The sequence below is a fragment of the Salvelinus namaycush genome, chromosome 22, assembly GCF_016432855.1.
Source record: "Salvelinus namaycush isolate Seneca chromosome 22, SaNama_1.0, whole genome shotgun sequence".
Taxonomy (NCBI): domain Eukaryota; kingdom Metazoa; phylum Chordata; class Actinopteri; order Salmoniformes; family Salmonidae; genus Salvelinus; species Salvelinus namaycush.
Genome location: NC_052328.1, coordinates 14,433,581 through 14,448,829, shown reverse-complemented (window position 1 = coordinate 14,448,829; position 15,249 = coordinate 14,433,581). Strand labels below are relative to the sequence as shown.

At 40.7% G+C, this 15,249-nt stretch overlaps 1 protein-coding gene across 1 annotated transcript in view; it reads right to left on the bottom strand.

Annotated features, from left to right (window-relative positions):
• Positions 1-378: 378 nt before the first annotated feature.
• Positions 379-15,249, bottom strand: part of LOC120017586 (synapse differentiation-inducing gene protein 1-like) — a 51,994-nt gene continuing 37,123 nt past the window's right edge. Inside the window, exon 4 of the mRNA XM_038960442.1 lies at positions 379-1,513. Coding sequence (XP_038816370.1) covers positions 1,355-1,513 — 159 coding nt within the window. The 3' untranslated portion in view covers positions 379-1,354. The remainder of the gene's footprint in view (positions 1,514-15,249) is intronic.

The window sequence follows — 15,249 nt, the reverse complement described above, 5'->3', positions numbered from 1 at the left end:
GCATGTCGTCGTAGGGTTACAACAAAAGCTCCACATTTCAGGTGTGAAGCATGTGTTAAAAGACATTGTGCTGCGAGGAGACATCAGTTCTCCCTTGAGATAATAGGGCCACCAAGATACTGTATTGGAGTGCAGTGGCACTTTAATGTACAGTGCCTTCAGAAAGTATTCATGCCCCTCGGCTTATTCCACATTTTGTTGTTACACAGCCTGAAATCAAAATGGATTCAATAGATTTTCTTTCTCACCCATGTACACACAATACCCCACAAGCGTGGGGAAGGAGGCCTGTATCTTTGTAGTGACTGGGTGTATTGATACACCATCCAGAGTGTAATTAATAACTTCAGCATGCTCAAAGGGATATTCAATGTCTGCTGCCCCCCCCCCCACAGATACTTTTAAGTGTGGTGTACAGAGATGAGGTAGTCATAAAAAAATCATGCTAAACACTATTATTGCACACGGTCCATGAAACGTATTATTGGAGCACATTTTTACTCCTTAACTTACTTAGGCTTGCCATGACAAAAAAGGGTAGAATGCTTATTGACTGAAGACATTTCAGCTTTGAATTTTTTTATGAATTTGTTAAAATTTCTAAAAACATAATTCCACTTTGACATTATGGGTTATTGTGTGTAGTCCAGTGATAATAAAAACCTCAATTTAATCCCTTTTAAATTCAGGCTGTAATCAAGCGGTGTGAATACTTTCTGTAGGCACACTATATAAACCATCACATTACTTTATAGGACTTGTAGTATTCACCCGAGAAATGATCCAGTTGAGCTGCACTATGTGACATCCACGGATCAATTCAATGTGACGTAGAATAAATGTATACAGGTTGAATGTATGGACGAGTGACATCTTTAGCAGCCCTTTTATCCACGACAGGAGCTGCCAAATGTGACTGATAGTGTGGTGAATGTAGCTGGACATCCACAACTCACCGTTAACTGAGCATTGAACATGCCCCGTAAACGTACAGTATGCTCTTGGTACAGGTAATATTTAGTGCATGTTGGTTTGACCTCTCACAGGCTGTGTTTTGCCTTGGTAAAACTCAAACCAATTTTAAACATCTAAATAAGAAAATCAGTCGTGTATGGAACGACTAAGAGTCTCCAGTTTTTCTTGGTCAAAATGAGAGAATAACTTGACCGTTAAAATACCATTATCCATATCAGGAACCTCATGTTAGAGCTCACAAATTGTGTCAACCATATGGCCAGGTTCTGTCCATCCTGATAGTCCCATAGTTTGCAGGCCCATATTCCATTGTTCAATTGCCCCCAAGTGAACCATACCCCCAGCGCAGTCAGTACAGTGCAGTGGGGGCAGGGCAAGGCTACAAGTGGTGGTTCTTGGAGAGGTATGCGATGAGCGCGACAGCCACGCCCACATATATGCCTGTGCCGATGGTGATTGACAGCACAGCCAGGAAGAGGGCACGTCTGGAGCTGGAGCTGGCCAAGTGTAAGTCCCCCTTAGACACCGCCTTGTTCGTCTGAGAGAGAGAAAGAGAGAGAGACCGAGGGCAAAGGGGAGAGAGACAGAATTACCCAATTAATAGGAGGAAATTAAACAGGAAATTGGCCCTTTCCAGTGAAATGTATGGGGGATCTTGTGGAGGCGTTAAGCAAAACATGGCAACCCACAGCGGATAAATAATGAAATCCGCTGTGACTCAACTCGCCAACTGGGCCTGTATCCTTCTGAAGTCCACGAGAAATTATCAAGACTAAAGAGGGATATTCTGATTAATATAGCTCAATACCCTAGAAGTATTCCTTATTATGTCATCTATATACCGTCCCTGACCTCCCCTATTACCTTGCTGAGGACCATTCTTGGTTTGTTAGCAAGCAGTCCTTTTATCTTCAGCATTATGGGTAGCAATCAAAAGGCCGCCTGTAGACAGGGCCCCTCTAACATTGTAAATTGTGCAAGTGTGAATACCAAAACATTTATTAATGAACCCAATCCTCATTTAAAGATTCCAGACAAAGTTCATCACGAGGTGGGTAGCGGCTGAAAGCTGATAACCCTACTGGTGCTTGGCCCAAGGTTGAAAAAAACGGTCCTTTGGGTAAATGGAGGGTGAAGACAGGAGATTAAGGGATTGTGATGTTTTTATCTTGTTATTTTCTATGTTCAGACAGGAGCATAACATGGACTCATGTGAGGGCTCCCTGGGGCAAAAAACTTTATTTCACATTTTAATGTAGAGTGAACACAATGTTACAGCGAAATAACTGATGCAGTGGGAGGAAGGGCGTCAGAGGAGATTTGAAAGCTCCATTATGATTCTTTTTCTTTTAAAATGATTGGAATTTGATGCCATGTTTTTTTCTGTGTGAATGTGGCCAGTGACAGGGTAGCTGAAATATTAATGCATGTAGCCGGCCCCAGAGTCCCACGGGAGCCCCGCTGAGACGTCAGCTTTACACCATCCCTTAGACACAGTACGTCAGCGATAGAGAGGACAAACAAAGAGGGAGAGTGAGGAAAGGGTAGTCGTAACAAGGAATGACTAGAGCGGTGCTGTGATAGTCAATTAAACCATAGTACTTATAGCATACAAGAGGTACTCATGGTCTGTTCGTTTTAGCTCACGTTCTTCTCAAGGTAGCTACGAATGTGTTTTCATTTAGAGGAACCTATGATTACATAATATGCAAATGGAAATTGTGAAGGTTATGCCTCACGGCCATGCAGTACTCCTGCAGGCCACACATAATAGAGTTGTAACCGTGTGACCAAGAATGGCGCTGGAGGGGATGGCTGCCATTTTCCGGGCTCCTGTGTTTCCTCGCATCGTTTGTAACTTGTAATGTTTTGTACGTAATGTTGCTGCTACCGTCTCTTATGACCGAAAAGAGATTCTGGATATCAGAACAGTGATTACTCACCTCAAACTGGGCAAATAGCTTTTTCTTTAATGAGTCCGACGTGAAGGGTATACTGTTTCTCCAGAGACCAGGCCCATATCCCCATCATTCACATGAAGAAAAGACGGAGGTACAGGGGGCGGGGATCGGGTTGCCTTGTGAAAATTCGGCAGCGAGTGGGTAACCAGCTTCTACCATCCGTTCTATTGGCCAACGTGTAATCACTGGAGAATAAAATGGATGAGCACCGTTCGGGACTATCCCAGAAACGTGACATTAACTGCTTTGGGGTAGGGGGCAGTATTTTCACGTCCGGATGAAAAGCATGCCCAGAGTAAACGGCCTGCTACAAAGCCATAAAAGCTAGAATATGCATATTATTAGTAGATTTGGATAGAAAACACTCTGAAGTTTCTAAAACTGTTTGAATGATGTCTGTGAGTATAACAGAACTCATATGGCAGGCAAAAACCTGAGAAAAAATCCAGGTTGGTCGATTTTCAACTCAGCTCCTATTGAAGATACAGTGGGATATTGGTAATGTTGCACTTCCTAAGGCTTCCACTAGATGTCAACAGTCTTTAGAACCTTGTCTGATGATTCTACTGTAAAGTGGGGGCGAATGAGAGGGGATTGAGTAAGGTCTATCATGACCTGAACATGCGCTGACTACGCGTGTTCATGTGAGACCGAGCTCTGTTCCATCGCACTTCTGAAGACAAATTAATTCTCCGGTTGGAACATTATTGAAGAATTATGTTAAAAACATCCTAAAGATTGATTCAATACTTCGTTTGTCATGTTTTTACGGACTGTAATATAACTTTTTTAACTTTTCGTCCGTACTTTCTGCTGGACTTGCCCGCGCGTCGTGAGTTTAGAAAGTGTACTGAACGCTAGAACAACAAGGAGGAATTTGGACATAAATAATGGACATTATCGAACAAAACAAACATTTTGTGGAACTGGGATTCCTGGGAGTGCATTCTGATGAAGATCATCAAAGGTAAGTGAATGTTTATAATGTTATTTCTGACTTCTGTTGACTGCAAAATATGGCGGATATATTTGTGTCTTGATTGGGCTCTGAGCGCCGACTCAGATTATTGCATGGTTTGCTTTTTCCGTAAAGCTTTTTTGAAATCTGACACAGCGGTTGCATTAACCTGTTTGGGCTGCAGGGGCAGTATTGAGTAGCCAGATAAAAGGTGCCCATTTCAAACGGCCTCGTACTCAATTCTTGCTCGTACAATATGCATATTATTATTACTATTGGATAGAAAACACTCTCTAGTTTCTAAAACCGTTTGAATTATATCTGTGAGTAAAACAGAACTCATTTGGCACAAACTTCCTGACCAGGAAGTGGAAAGTCTGAAATCGAGGCTCTGTTCTACTTCCTGCCTATAAATGGGCTTGATACGTATTAGTATACATGCACTTCATACACCTTCCCCTGGATGTCAAGAGGCGGTGAGAGAAGAAATTGAGTGTTTATCTTGGTCTGAAGTGGAATACAAGCTCTTTGTATGACGTGTCACCCATTTCCTGTTTTCTGGAGAGCGCGAGGAGGCACCTGGATTTGCCTTCTGATAAGCTGCCGTTATGGACGACTAATATCTCCGGCTTTGATTTTATTTGATACATGTGACCATATCATCGTAAAGTATGTTTTTTCAATATAGTTTAATCAGATTATTGAAATTTTTTCGGGAGTTTTGCCGTGTTCCGTTCTCTTCCGTTTGTTGACATGGAGAGATTCGTGCCACTTGGCTAGTGTGCTTGCTAAATCGAGAGGGAAAGAGGCCGTTCTAAATCCAAACAACGATTGTTCTTGACAAAGGACCCCTTGTCCAACATTCTGATGAAAGATCAGCAAAAGTAGGAAAGATTTTATGATGCTATTTCATATATCTGTCGTACATGTGAACTAGTCGTCGGCGCCCAGCTTTTGGGTACTCTAGCTATACCGAAGCTGGATGTCGTAATGAAGTTATTTTTAGAATTCTAACACGGCGATTTCATTAAGAACTAATGGATCTATCATTTCCTATACAACATGTATTTTTTAGTTATGTTTATGAATAGCTATTTGGTCAGAATATGTGTGTCAGAAAAAGTGTCAGAAAAATATCCGGACGTTGTGGGAAAAAGTAGCTACGATAGCACAATGTATAACCACTGATTTCAGCTCTAAATATGCACATTTTCGAACAAAACATAAGTGTATGTATAACCTGATGTTATAGGACTGTCATCTGATGAAGAATATCAAGGTTAGTCAAACATTATATATCTTTTACTGGTTTGTTACGATCGCTAACCTTTGCTACTGGGAAATGGCTTGTGTTTCTGGCTATTGTGGTAAGCTAATATAACACTATATTGTGTTTTCGCTGTAAAACACTTAATAAATCGGAAATATTGGCTGGAATCACAAGATGCCTGTCTTTCATTTGCTGTACACTATGTATTTTTCAGAAATGTTTTATGATGAGTAATTAGGTATTTGACGTTGGTGTCTGTAATTATTATGGCTGCTTTCGGTGCAATTTCTGATTGTAGCTGCAATGTAAACTATGATTTATACCTGAAATATGCAAATTTTTCAAACAAAACATAGATTTATTGTATAACATGTTATAAGACTGTCATCTGATGAAGTTGTTTCTTGGTTAGTTTGGTTGGTTCTTGGTTAGTTAGGTTGGCTTTGTGCATGCTACCTGTGCTGTGAAAAATGTCTGTCCTTTTTGGTGGTATTTGGTGGTGAGCTAACATAAATATACGTGCTGTTTTCGCTGTAAAACATTTTAAAAATCGGACATGTTGGCTGGATTCACAAGATGTGTACCTTTCATTTGCTGTATTGGACTTGTTAATGTGTGAAAGTTAAATATTTAAAAAATATATATTTTGAATTTCGCGCCCTGCACTTGAGCTGGCTGTTGTCATAAGTGTACCGACACCGGGCTGCAGCCATAAGAAGTTTTAAGGAGAAGTGCATCTAAGATTCCATGCATAACAGTTGTATCTTTTAGCAATGTTTATTATGAGTATTCTTGTAAATTGATGTGGCTCTCTGCAAAATCAAAGGATGTTTTGGAACTTCTGAACGTAAGGCGCCAATGTAAACTCCGATTTTTGGATATAAATATGAACTTTACCGAACAAAACATACATGTATTGTGTAACATGAAGTCCTATGAGTGTCATCTGATGAAGATCATCAAAGGTTAGTGATTAATTTTATCTATATTTCTGCTTTTTGTGACTCCTCTCTTTGGCTGAAAAAATGGCTGTGTTATTCTGTGAATAGGCCTAACATAATCGTTTGGTTTGGTTTGCTTTCGTCGTAAAGCCTTTTTGAAATCGGACACTGTGGCTGGATTTACAACAAGTGTATCTTTAAAATGGTGTAAAATACATGTATGTTTGAGGAATTTTAAATGGGATTTCTGTTGTTTTGAATTTGGCACCCTGCAGTTTCACTGGCTGTTGAAGAGGTGGGACGCTACCGTCTCACGTACCCTAGAGAGGTTTTAACAACTGTAATATCTTATGTATCACGAGTACAGTGGCTTGCGAAAGTATTCATCCCCCTTGGCATTTTTCCTATTTTGTTGCCTTACACCCTGGAATTAAAATAGATTTTTGGAGGGTTTGTATCATTTGATTTACACAACATGCCTACCACTTTGAAGATGCAATTTTTTAAATTGTGAAACAAACAAGAAATAAGACAAAAAAAAACAGAAAACTTGAGTGTGCATAACTACTCAGCCCCTCAAAGTCAATACCACCTTTTGCAGCAATTACAGCTGCAAGTCTCTTGGGGTATGTCTCTATAAGCTTGGCACAATTAGCCACTGCGATTTTTGCCCATTCTTCAAGGCAAAACTGCTCCAGCTCCTTCAAGTTGGATGGGTTCCGCTGGTGTACAGCAATCTTTAAGTCATACCACAGATTCTCAATTGGATTGAGGTCTGGGCTTTGACTAGGCCATTCCAAGACATTTAAATGTTTCCCCTTAAACCACTCACGTGTTGCTTTAGCAGTAAGCTTAGGGTCATTGTCCTGCAGGAAGGTGAACCTCTGTCCCAGTCTCAAATCTCTGGAAGACTGAAACAGGTTTCCCTGAAGAATTTCCCTGAATTTAGCGCCATCCATCATTCGTCCAATTCTGACCAGTTTCCCAGACCCTGCCGATGAAAAACATCCCCACAGCATGATGCTGTCACCACCATGCTTCAATGTGGGGATGGTGTTCTCGGGGTGATGAGAGGTGTTGGGTTTGCGCCAGACAGAGTTTTCCTTGATGAACAAAAAGCTCAATTTTAGTCTCATCTGACCAGTGCACCTTCTTCCATATGTTTGGGGAGTCTCCCACATGCCTTTTGGCAAACACCAAATGTGTTTGCTTATTTTTTTCTTTACGCAAATGGCTTTTTTCTGGCCACTCTTCAAAGCCCAGCTCTATGGAGTATACGGCTTAAAGTGGTCCTTTGGACAGATACTCCAATCTCCGCTGTGGAGCTTTGCAGCTCCTTCAGGGTTATCTTTGGTCACTTTGTTGCATCTTTGATTAATGCCCTCCTTGCCTTGTCCGTGAGTTTTGGTGGGCGGCCCTCTCTTGGCAGGTTTGTTGTGGTGCCATATACTTAAACATTTTTAATAATGGATTTAATGGTGCTCCGTGGAATGTTCAAAGTTTTGGATATTTTTTTATAACCCAACTCTGATCTGTACTTCTCCACAAATTTGTCACTGACCTGTTTGGAGAGCTCCTTGGTCTTCATGGTGTCGCTTGCTTGGTGGTGTCCCTTGCTTAGTGGTGTTGCAGACTCTGGGGCCTTTCAGAACAGGTGTATATATACTGAGATCATGTGACACACAGGTAGACTTTATTTAACAAATGATGTCACTTCTGAAGGTAATTGGTTGCACCAGATCTTATTTAGGGGCTTCATAGCAAAGGGGGTGAATACATATGCACGCACCACTTTTCCATATATATATTTTTTTTAAACAAGTAATTTTTTTCATTTCACTTCACATACACTTTATTTTGTGTATGTCCATTACATAAAATCCAAATAAAAATCAATTTTAAATTACAGGTTGTAATGCAACTAAATAGGAAAAACGCCAAGGGGGATGATTACTTTTGAATGAAGACACGGATAATATACAGTTGGCTGGGGTTTTCCGTGCATCGGCAGGACAGAACAGCTATGTATGGTAAGACGAGGGGTGGTGCTATGTGTCCATTTGTCAATAACAGCTGGTGCGCAATGTCTAATATTAACTTCTTGACGCTACGGATCCCGTTACCGGGATCATTTTCCTAAACAACCACTGAATTGCAGAGCGCCAAATTCAAAAATAATACTAAAAATATTTATAATCATGGAATCACAAGTGAAATATACCAAAACACAGCTTAGCTTGTTGTTAATCCACCTATCGTGTCAGATTTTGAAAATATGCTTTACAGCGAAAGCAATCCAAGCGTTTGTGAGTGTATCAATCAATGCTAGAACAGCTAGCCTTAAATTAGCTTGGTCACGAAAGTCAGAAAAGCAATCAAATTAATCGCTTACCTTTGATAATCTTCAGATGTTTGCACTCACGAGACTCCCAGTTACACAATAAATGTTATTTTTGTTCGATAAATATTAGTTTTATAACATAAAAACGCCATTTGGGTTGCGTGTTATGGTCAGAAAACCACATGCTCGTTCCGGTCCTGAAAGGCAGAAGAAAATTCAAAAAAGTAACAGATTCAAAAATAATACTAAAAATATTTATAATCATGTAATCACAAGTGAAATATACCAAAACACAGCTTAGCTTGTTGTTAATCCACCTATCGTGTCAGATTTTGAAAATATGCTTTACAGCGAAAGCAATCCAAGCGTTTATGAGTGTATCAATCAATGCGAGAACTATAAAAATATTAGTTTTATAACAAAAAAACGCCATTTGGGTTGCGCGTTATGTTCAGAAAACGACAGCCTCGTTCCGCTCCTGAAAGGCAGACAAATTCCAAAAAGTATCCGTAATGTTCGTAGAAACGTTTTTTATAATCAATCCTCAGGTTGTTTTTAACATACATAATCGATAATATTTCAACCGGACGGTAACCTATTCAATAAAAGAGAGAAAGAAAATGTCGAGCTACCCCTCTCACGGGCAGGAACTAATCAAAGGACACCTGACTCGTTTTGAAAAATCTCCCTCATTTTTCAAAATAAAAGCCTGAAACTATGTCTAAAGCCTGGTCACAGCCTGAGGAAGCCATTGGAAAAGGAATCTGGTTGATACCCCTTTAAATGGACGAGGGGCAGGCAATGAAACAGGGATAAAAAAAATAAAAAAGCACTTCGGGGTTGGATTTCCTCAGGTTTTCGCCTGCAGAATCAGTTTTGTTATACTCACAGACAATATTTTGACAGTTTTGGAAACTTTGGAGTGTTTTCTATCCTAATCCGTAAATTATATGCATATTCTACGATCTGGGCCTGAGAAATAGTCCATTTACCTTGGGAACGTTATTTAAAAAAATAAATAAAAACATTCTGGCCCCTAGCGTCAAGAAGTTAAGGAAGTCTCGAGGTATCGCTTGCCTGAGGTAGAGTACCTCATGATAAGCTGTAGACCACACTATCTACCAAGAGAGTTTTCATCGATATATTTTTCGTGGCCATCTATTTACCAGCACTAACCGATGCTGGCACTAAGACCGCACTCAATGATCTGTATAAAGCCATAAGTAAACAAGACAATGCTCATCCAGAAGCGGGGCTCCTAGTGGCCGGGGACTTTAATGCAGGCAAACGTAAATCCATTTTACCTAATTTCTACCAGCATGTCACATGTGCAACCAGAAAAAAAAACTCTAGACCATCTTTACTCCAAACACAGAGACACATATAAAGCTCTCCCTCGCCCTCCATTTGGCAAATCTGACCATAATTCTATCCTCCTTATTCCTGATTACAAGCCAAAATGAAAGCTGGAAGTACCAGTGACCGTACGTATATATCCCAACCAGAAGCCATGGATTACAGGCAACATCCGCACTGAGCTAAAGGCTAGAGCTGCCGTTTTTAAGGAGCGGGACACTAATCTGGATGCTTATAAGAAATCCCGCTATGCCCTCAGACGAACCATCAAAACAGGCCAAGCGTCAATACAGGACAAAGATTGAATCCTACTACATCGGCTCTGATGCTCATGGGATGTGGAAGGGCTTGCAAACTATTACGGACTACAAAGGGAAACCCAGCCACGAGCTGCACTGATGACGCAATTTCAAATCGCACTCCACACTGCCCTTCCCCACCTGGACAAATTGAACACCTATGTGAGAATGCGGTTAATTGACTACAGCTCAGCATTCAAAACCATAGTGCCAACAAAGCTCATCCCTAAATTAAGGACCCTGGGATTAAACACCTCCCTCTGCAACTGCATCCTGGACTTCCTGACGGGCCGCCCCCAGGTGGTAAGGATAGGCAACAACACATCTGCCACGCTGATCCTCAACATGGGGGGCCCTCAGGGGTTCGTGCTTAGGCCCTTCTTGTATTCCTTGTTTACCCGCGACTGCGTGGCCAACCACGACTCCAACACCATCATTAAGTTTGCTGACGACACAACAGTGGTAGGCTTGATCACCGACAACGATGAGACAGCCTATAGGGAGGAGGTCAGAGACCTGGCAGTGTGGTGCCAGGACAACAACCTCTCTCTCAACGTGAGCAAGACAAAGGAGCTGATAGTGGACTACAGGGGGAAAAAGGGCCAAACAACCCCCATTCACATCGACAAGGCTGTAGTGGAGCGGGTGGAGAATTTCAAGTTCCTTGGTGTCCACATCACCAACAAACTAACATGGTCCAAACACACCAAGAGAGTCGTGAAGAGGGCAAGACATCACATTTTCCTCCTCAGGAGACTGAAAAGATTTGGCATGGGCCCCCAGATCCTCAAAAAGTTCTAAAGCTGCAACATTGAGAGTATCCTGACCGGTTGCATCACCGCCTGGTATGGCAACTGCTCGGCATCCGACCGTAAGGCGCTACAGAGGGTAGTGCGTACAGCCCAGTATATCACTGGGGCCAAGCTTCCTGCCATCCAGGACTTATAAACTAGGCGGTGTCAGAGGAAGGCCCCAAAAAATTGTCAAAGACTCTAGTCTAGTCATAGACTGTCCTCTCTGCTACCACAAGGCAAGCGGTACCGGAGCGCCAAAAGGCTCCTTAAAAAACTTCTTTGGGATTGGTGTCCCTTCCACGGGACGGTTGAGCTAACGTAGGCTAATGTGATTAGCATGAGTTTGTAAGTAACAAGAACATTTCCCAGGACATAGACATATCTGATATTGTCAGAAAGTTTAAATTCTTGTTCATCTAACTGCACTGTCCAATTTACAGTAGCTATTACAGTGAAATAATACCATGCTATTGTTTGAGGAGAGTGCACAATTTTGAACATAAAAATTATTAATAAACAAATTAGGTACACTTGGGCAGTCTTGATACAAAATTTTGAACAGAAATGCAATGGTTCATTGGATAAGTCTAAAACGTTGCACATACACCGGTGCCATCTAGTGGCCAGAATCTAAATTGCACCTGGACTGGAATAATACATTATGGTCTTTCTCTTGCATTTCAAAGATGGTACAAAAACAATACAAAAGTACAGTTGGTTTTTTCTTTGTATCATCTTTTACCAGATCTATTGTGTTATATTCTACTACATTCCTTTCACATTTCCACAAACTTCAAAGTGTTTCCTTTCAAATGGTACCAAGAATATACATATCCTTGCTTCAGGCCCTGAACTACATGCAGTTAGATTTGGGTGTCATTTTAGGGGAAAATTGAAAAAAATAGGCTAATCCTTAAGAGGTAACAGATTCTACCCCGAAGCCATAAGACTGCTGAACAATTAATCAAAGGCCACCCTGACTATTTACATTGACAACCCCCCCCCCCCCCCTTTTGTTTTTACACTGCTGCTACTCACTGTTTATTATCTATGCATAGTCACTTTACCCCTACCTACATGTACAAATTACCTCGACTAACCTGTACCCCTGCACATTGACTCGGTACCGGTACCCTCTTTATATAGCCTCGGTATTGTTATTTTATTGTGTTACTTTTTATTTTATTTAGTAAATATTTTCTTAACTCTATTTCTTGAATTGCATTGTTGGTTAAGGGCTTGTAAGCATTTCATGGTAAGGTCTACTACACCTGTTGTATTCGGCGCATGTGACAAATACAATTTGATTTGATTTGATTTAAGGCTGTGTTTTTCAAGTCAGCCCAATTCTGATATTTTTTTCACTAATTGGTATTTTTTCATATCATATCAGCTCTTTTGTCAATAATTGGTAAAAAGATCAGAATTGGGCTGCCTGTGTAACAGCCTATGCTGTTCAAGGTTACAGAGTTGGGGCTAATTGATAATTGTGAACACCAGGCTGGCAGCGGAGATGTTATTCAGTGGAACCGGTCCGTCCTGTCATGACAATTTCATTTTCACACCAAACAGTGCCAAAGAACAGAGGTGTTGGAATAATTGACACATGGTTCAATTCAAATGTGTCACCAGTGTGTGAAAAGACCATAACCAATCATGTGGAATCACAGGGAGGGATAACACCACCTTTGTGTTAGGATCTGTGTAACTTGTGACCCAAGTTGTGGGATCGTTCATAAATTCCAGGCTTTTTATGTTCAACAGAACCAGGATTCTTCTCTTGCTCCATCATATAAACTAGATAAACCTAATAGGTTAAGTGAACATGCATTTTCTCTCATACAGTTCTCATGATGCCTAGAATGATTAAATATGCACATGCCAAAACATAAATATTGTCAAGAGGACAAATGTTTTCCAGTACAATGTTCAATACAATAACAGTTTTAATGTAGTCTGGAGGAGAGACACAGATGTCATTCAGTCCACTGCTTTCTGTAATACAGAAAAATCGAATTTAGTCAATGTGATCGAATATCTTTCCACTGACACATGATCGTGGAGTGCCATTGTTAATAAAGCAAACACGTCCACAGTGTGTGCCGATGCCTCCTTAGTCTACATAAGGTTCCTCTGAACACTTTCCCCCTGTGGCCCTGCAATGCAAACTCAAGTCAAATAGATGTATGTAATTGTTTCTGTCAGGACATACATTTCAGTCCTTAAGCACAGGCAGTTCTGTCATCTATTTATATTACTGGCGTATGTCTAGGCCTGAGGAACAGAGAATTCGGTTTTTGGATTCAGCCCTGTCTGCAGCCTCAGTTAGAAGCTTTCTTGGAAGGCTATTATCTTGTTTTTCATTTGACTCACCGCGGATAAAATGTGCTTGAATCAATGAGGACATTACCTAATGACTTGCTATGTCAACAAGACTAACCCTAGCTCTGAAGAACTTAATGGTACTCCAAACTGTAGAAAGTTTTTTATTGAAGATGTGATTTCACCCTCTTGCCTACATCCCTCAGTGACAAGTATACTAAAGACGCACTTACAAGAGAGAAGAAGAAGACTAATAATATATTACGCAATAATCCCTTCATTTTCGGATCGACTAAAAATCATCCTACTTGAAAATTGGTGATATAAACTTAAACCTAGTACTCATTAGAGATAAGTGTAACGATCGTCGTATCGAGGAGAAGGAGAAGACCAAGGTGCAGCGTGGTAAGTACTCATAATTACTTTTAATGAATACTAACAAAACAACAAAAACGATAAACAAACAGTTCTGCCAGGTGAACATACACTAAACAGAAAACAACCACCCACAACACACAATGGAAAATAGGCTACCTAAGTATAGCTCCCAATCAGAGACAACGATAGACAGCTGCCTCTGATTGGGAACCACACCAGGCCAAACACAGAAATAGACAACCTAGACATACAACATAGAATGCCCACCCACATCACACCCTGACCAAACAAAACATAGAAACATACAAAGCAATCTATGGTCAGGGCGTGACAATAAGGATATATACAAAACAAGGTAATCATCTTTGAAAAAGGAAGCATAATGATTTCTCCAATCAAAAAGCTTAATTCTTGGAAGCCAAGGTAATCAAGGTAATTCAAACAATTAATTTCAGTTTTTGCTGCTGCTTCGCATTGAGGTCAAATATACTCTCTTACGTATATAATAGATTACATTTACTGTGTTTGGGTGGACAACCCACCCCTAACACACACACACACACACACACACACACACACACACACACACACACACACACACACACACACACACACACACACACACACACACACACACACACACACACACACACACACACACACAAATCCGCACACAGTCTCTGTCCAACTGTCCATCTCCAAACAATGCTACCATGAGGACCAAAGGCTGATTATCATCCCCTGCGTGGGGATCTATGATCCATGGTTAATCTGGGCTTGATGATATTATTTAATTTGAAGAGATCAAACTCCCACCCACTGCCTCCAACATACAGAGACATGATTGCATGGAACTCCCATCTCCAATTACTCAAGCAAACAGCAAAATTACCTTTAAAAAAAGATGAAACAACATTTTATGGGACGGCTGGGACTGTGGGGACACACAAACACACGTTTTAGTTGTATTATTTGTACCATCATTTTTGTATATCATTGTATTTTACATCTGTGTGCCTTTCCTTGTCGATCACTGTATCAGAGTTTTGTTACTTGCCATGTTTAGTGTTTTTTGTGGTCCCCAGGAAGAATAGCTGCTGCTTCAGCAAAAGCTAATGGGGATTCTAATAAAGCAATAAACCAAAAAATAAACCAAAAAATAAACCAAACCGAAAAACAACATAGTTATAGTGGAAGTCTGAGTAAGATTTCACTACGTCACCGGAGCACGACGTATGTTTGTTGTTGTTGAACGCTGTTGAACGCAGAAAACTGAACTAAAGAACTCAAATCTGAAGCTTTTTTTAGTGCTCTAGTCTCTGTGTTTGATGTAACACACATTTACGCAGGGGGGAGGGGGAGTCGGACATGACACAAACCTTCACTATCTCCAAGTTGTGAGTACACATGCACAGTATAATCATTCACAGAGTAATGCGAAGGTAATATAGGCCTTTGTTAACATGACAATGAACCATAATAGAACTGTGTTGTCTATCACATTACATACAGTGTAGGAAACAAAATATGAGTAATTTCTGCATACTTGGAAAGGTCAGCAGGACATGGTTGTTTAGGCTGCCAGCAGAATTGTAAATGAGGACAATGAAACATGCAGGTGGGCATGAAAATGACTGTTGATGAATGTGTACAA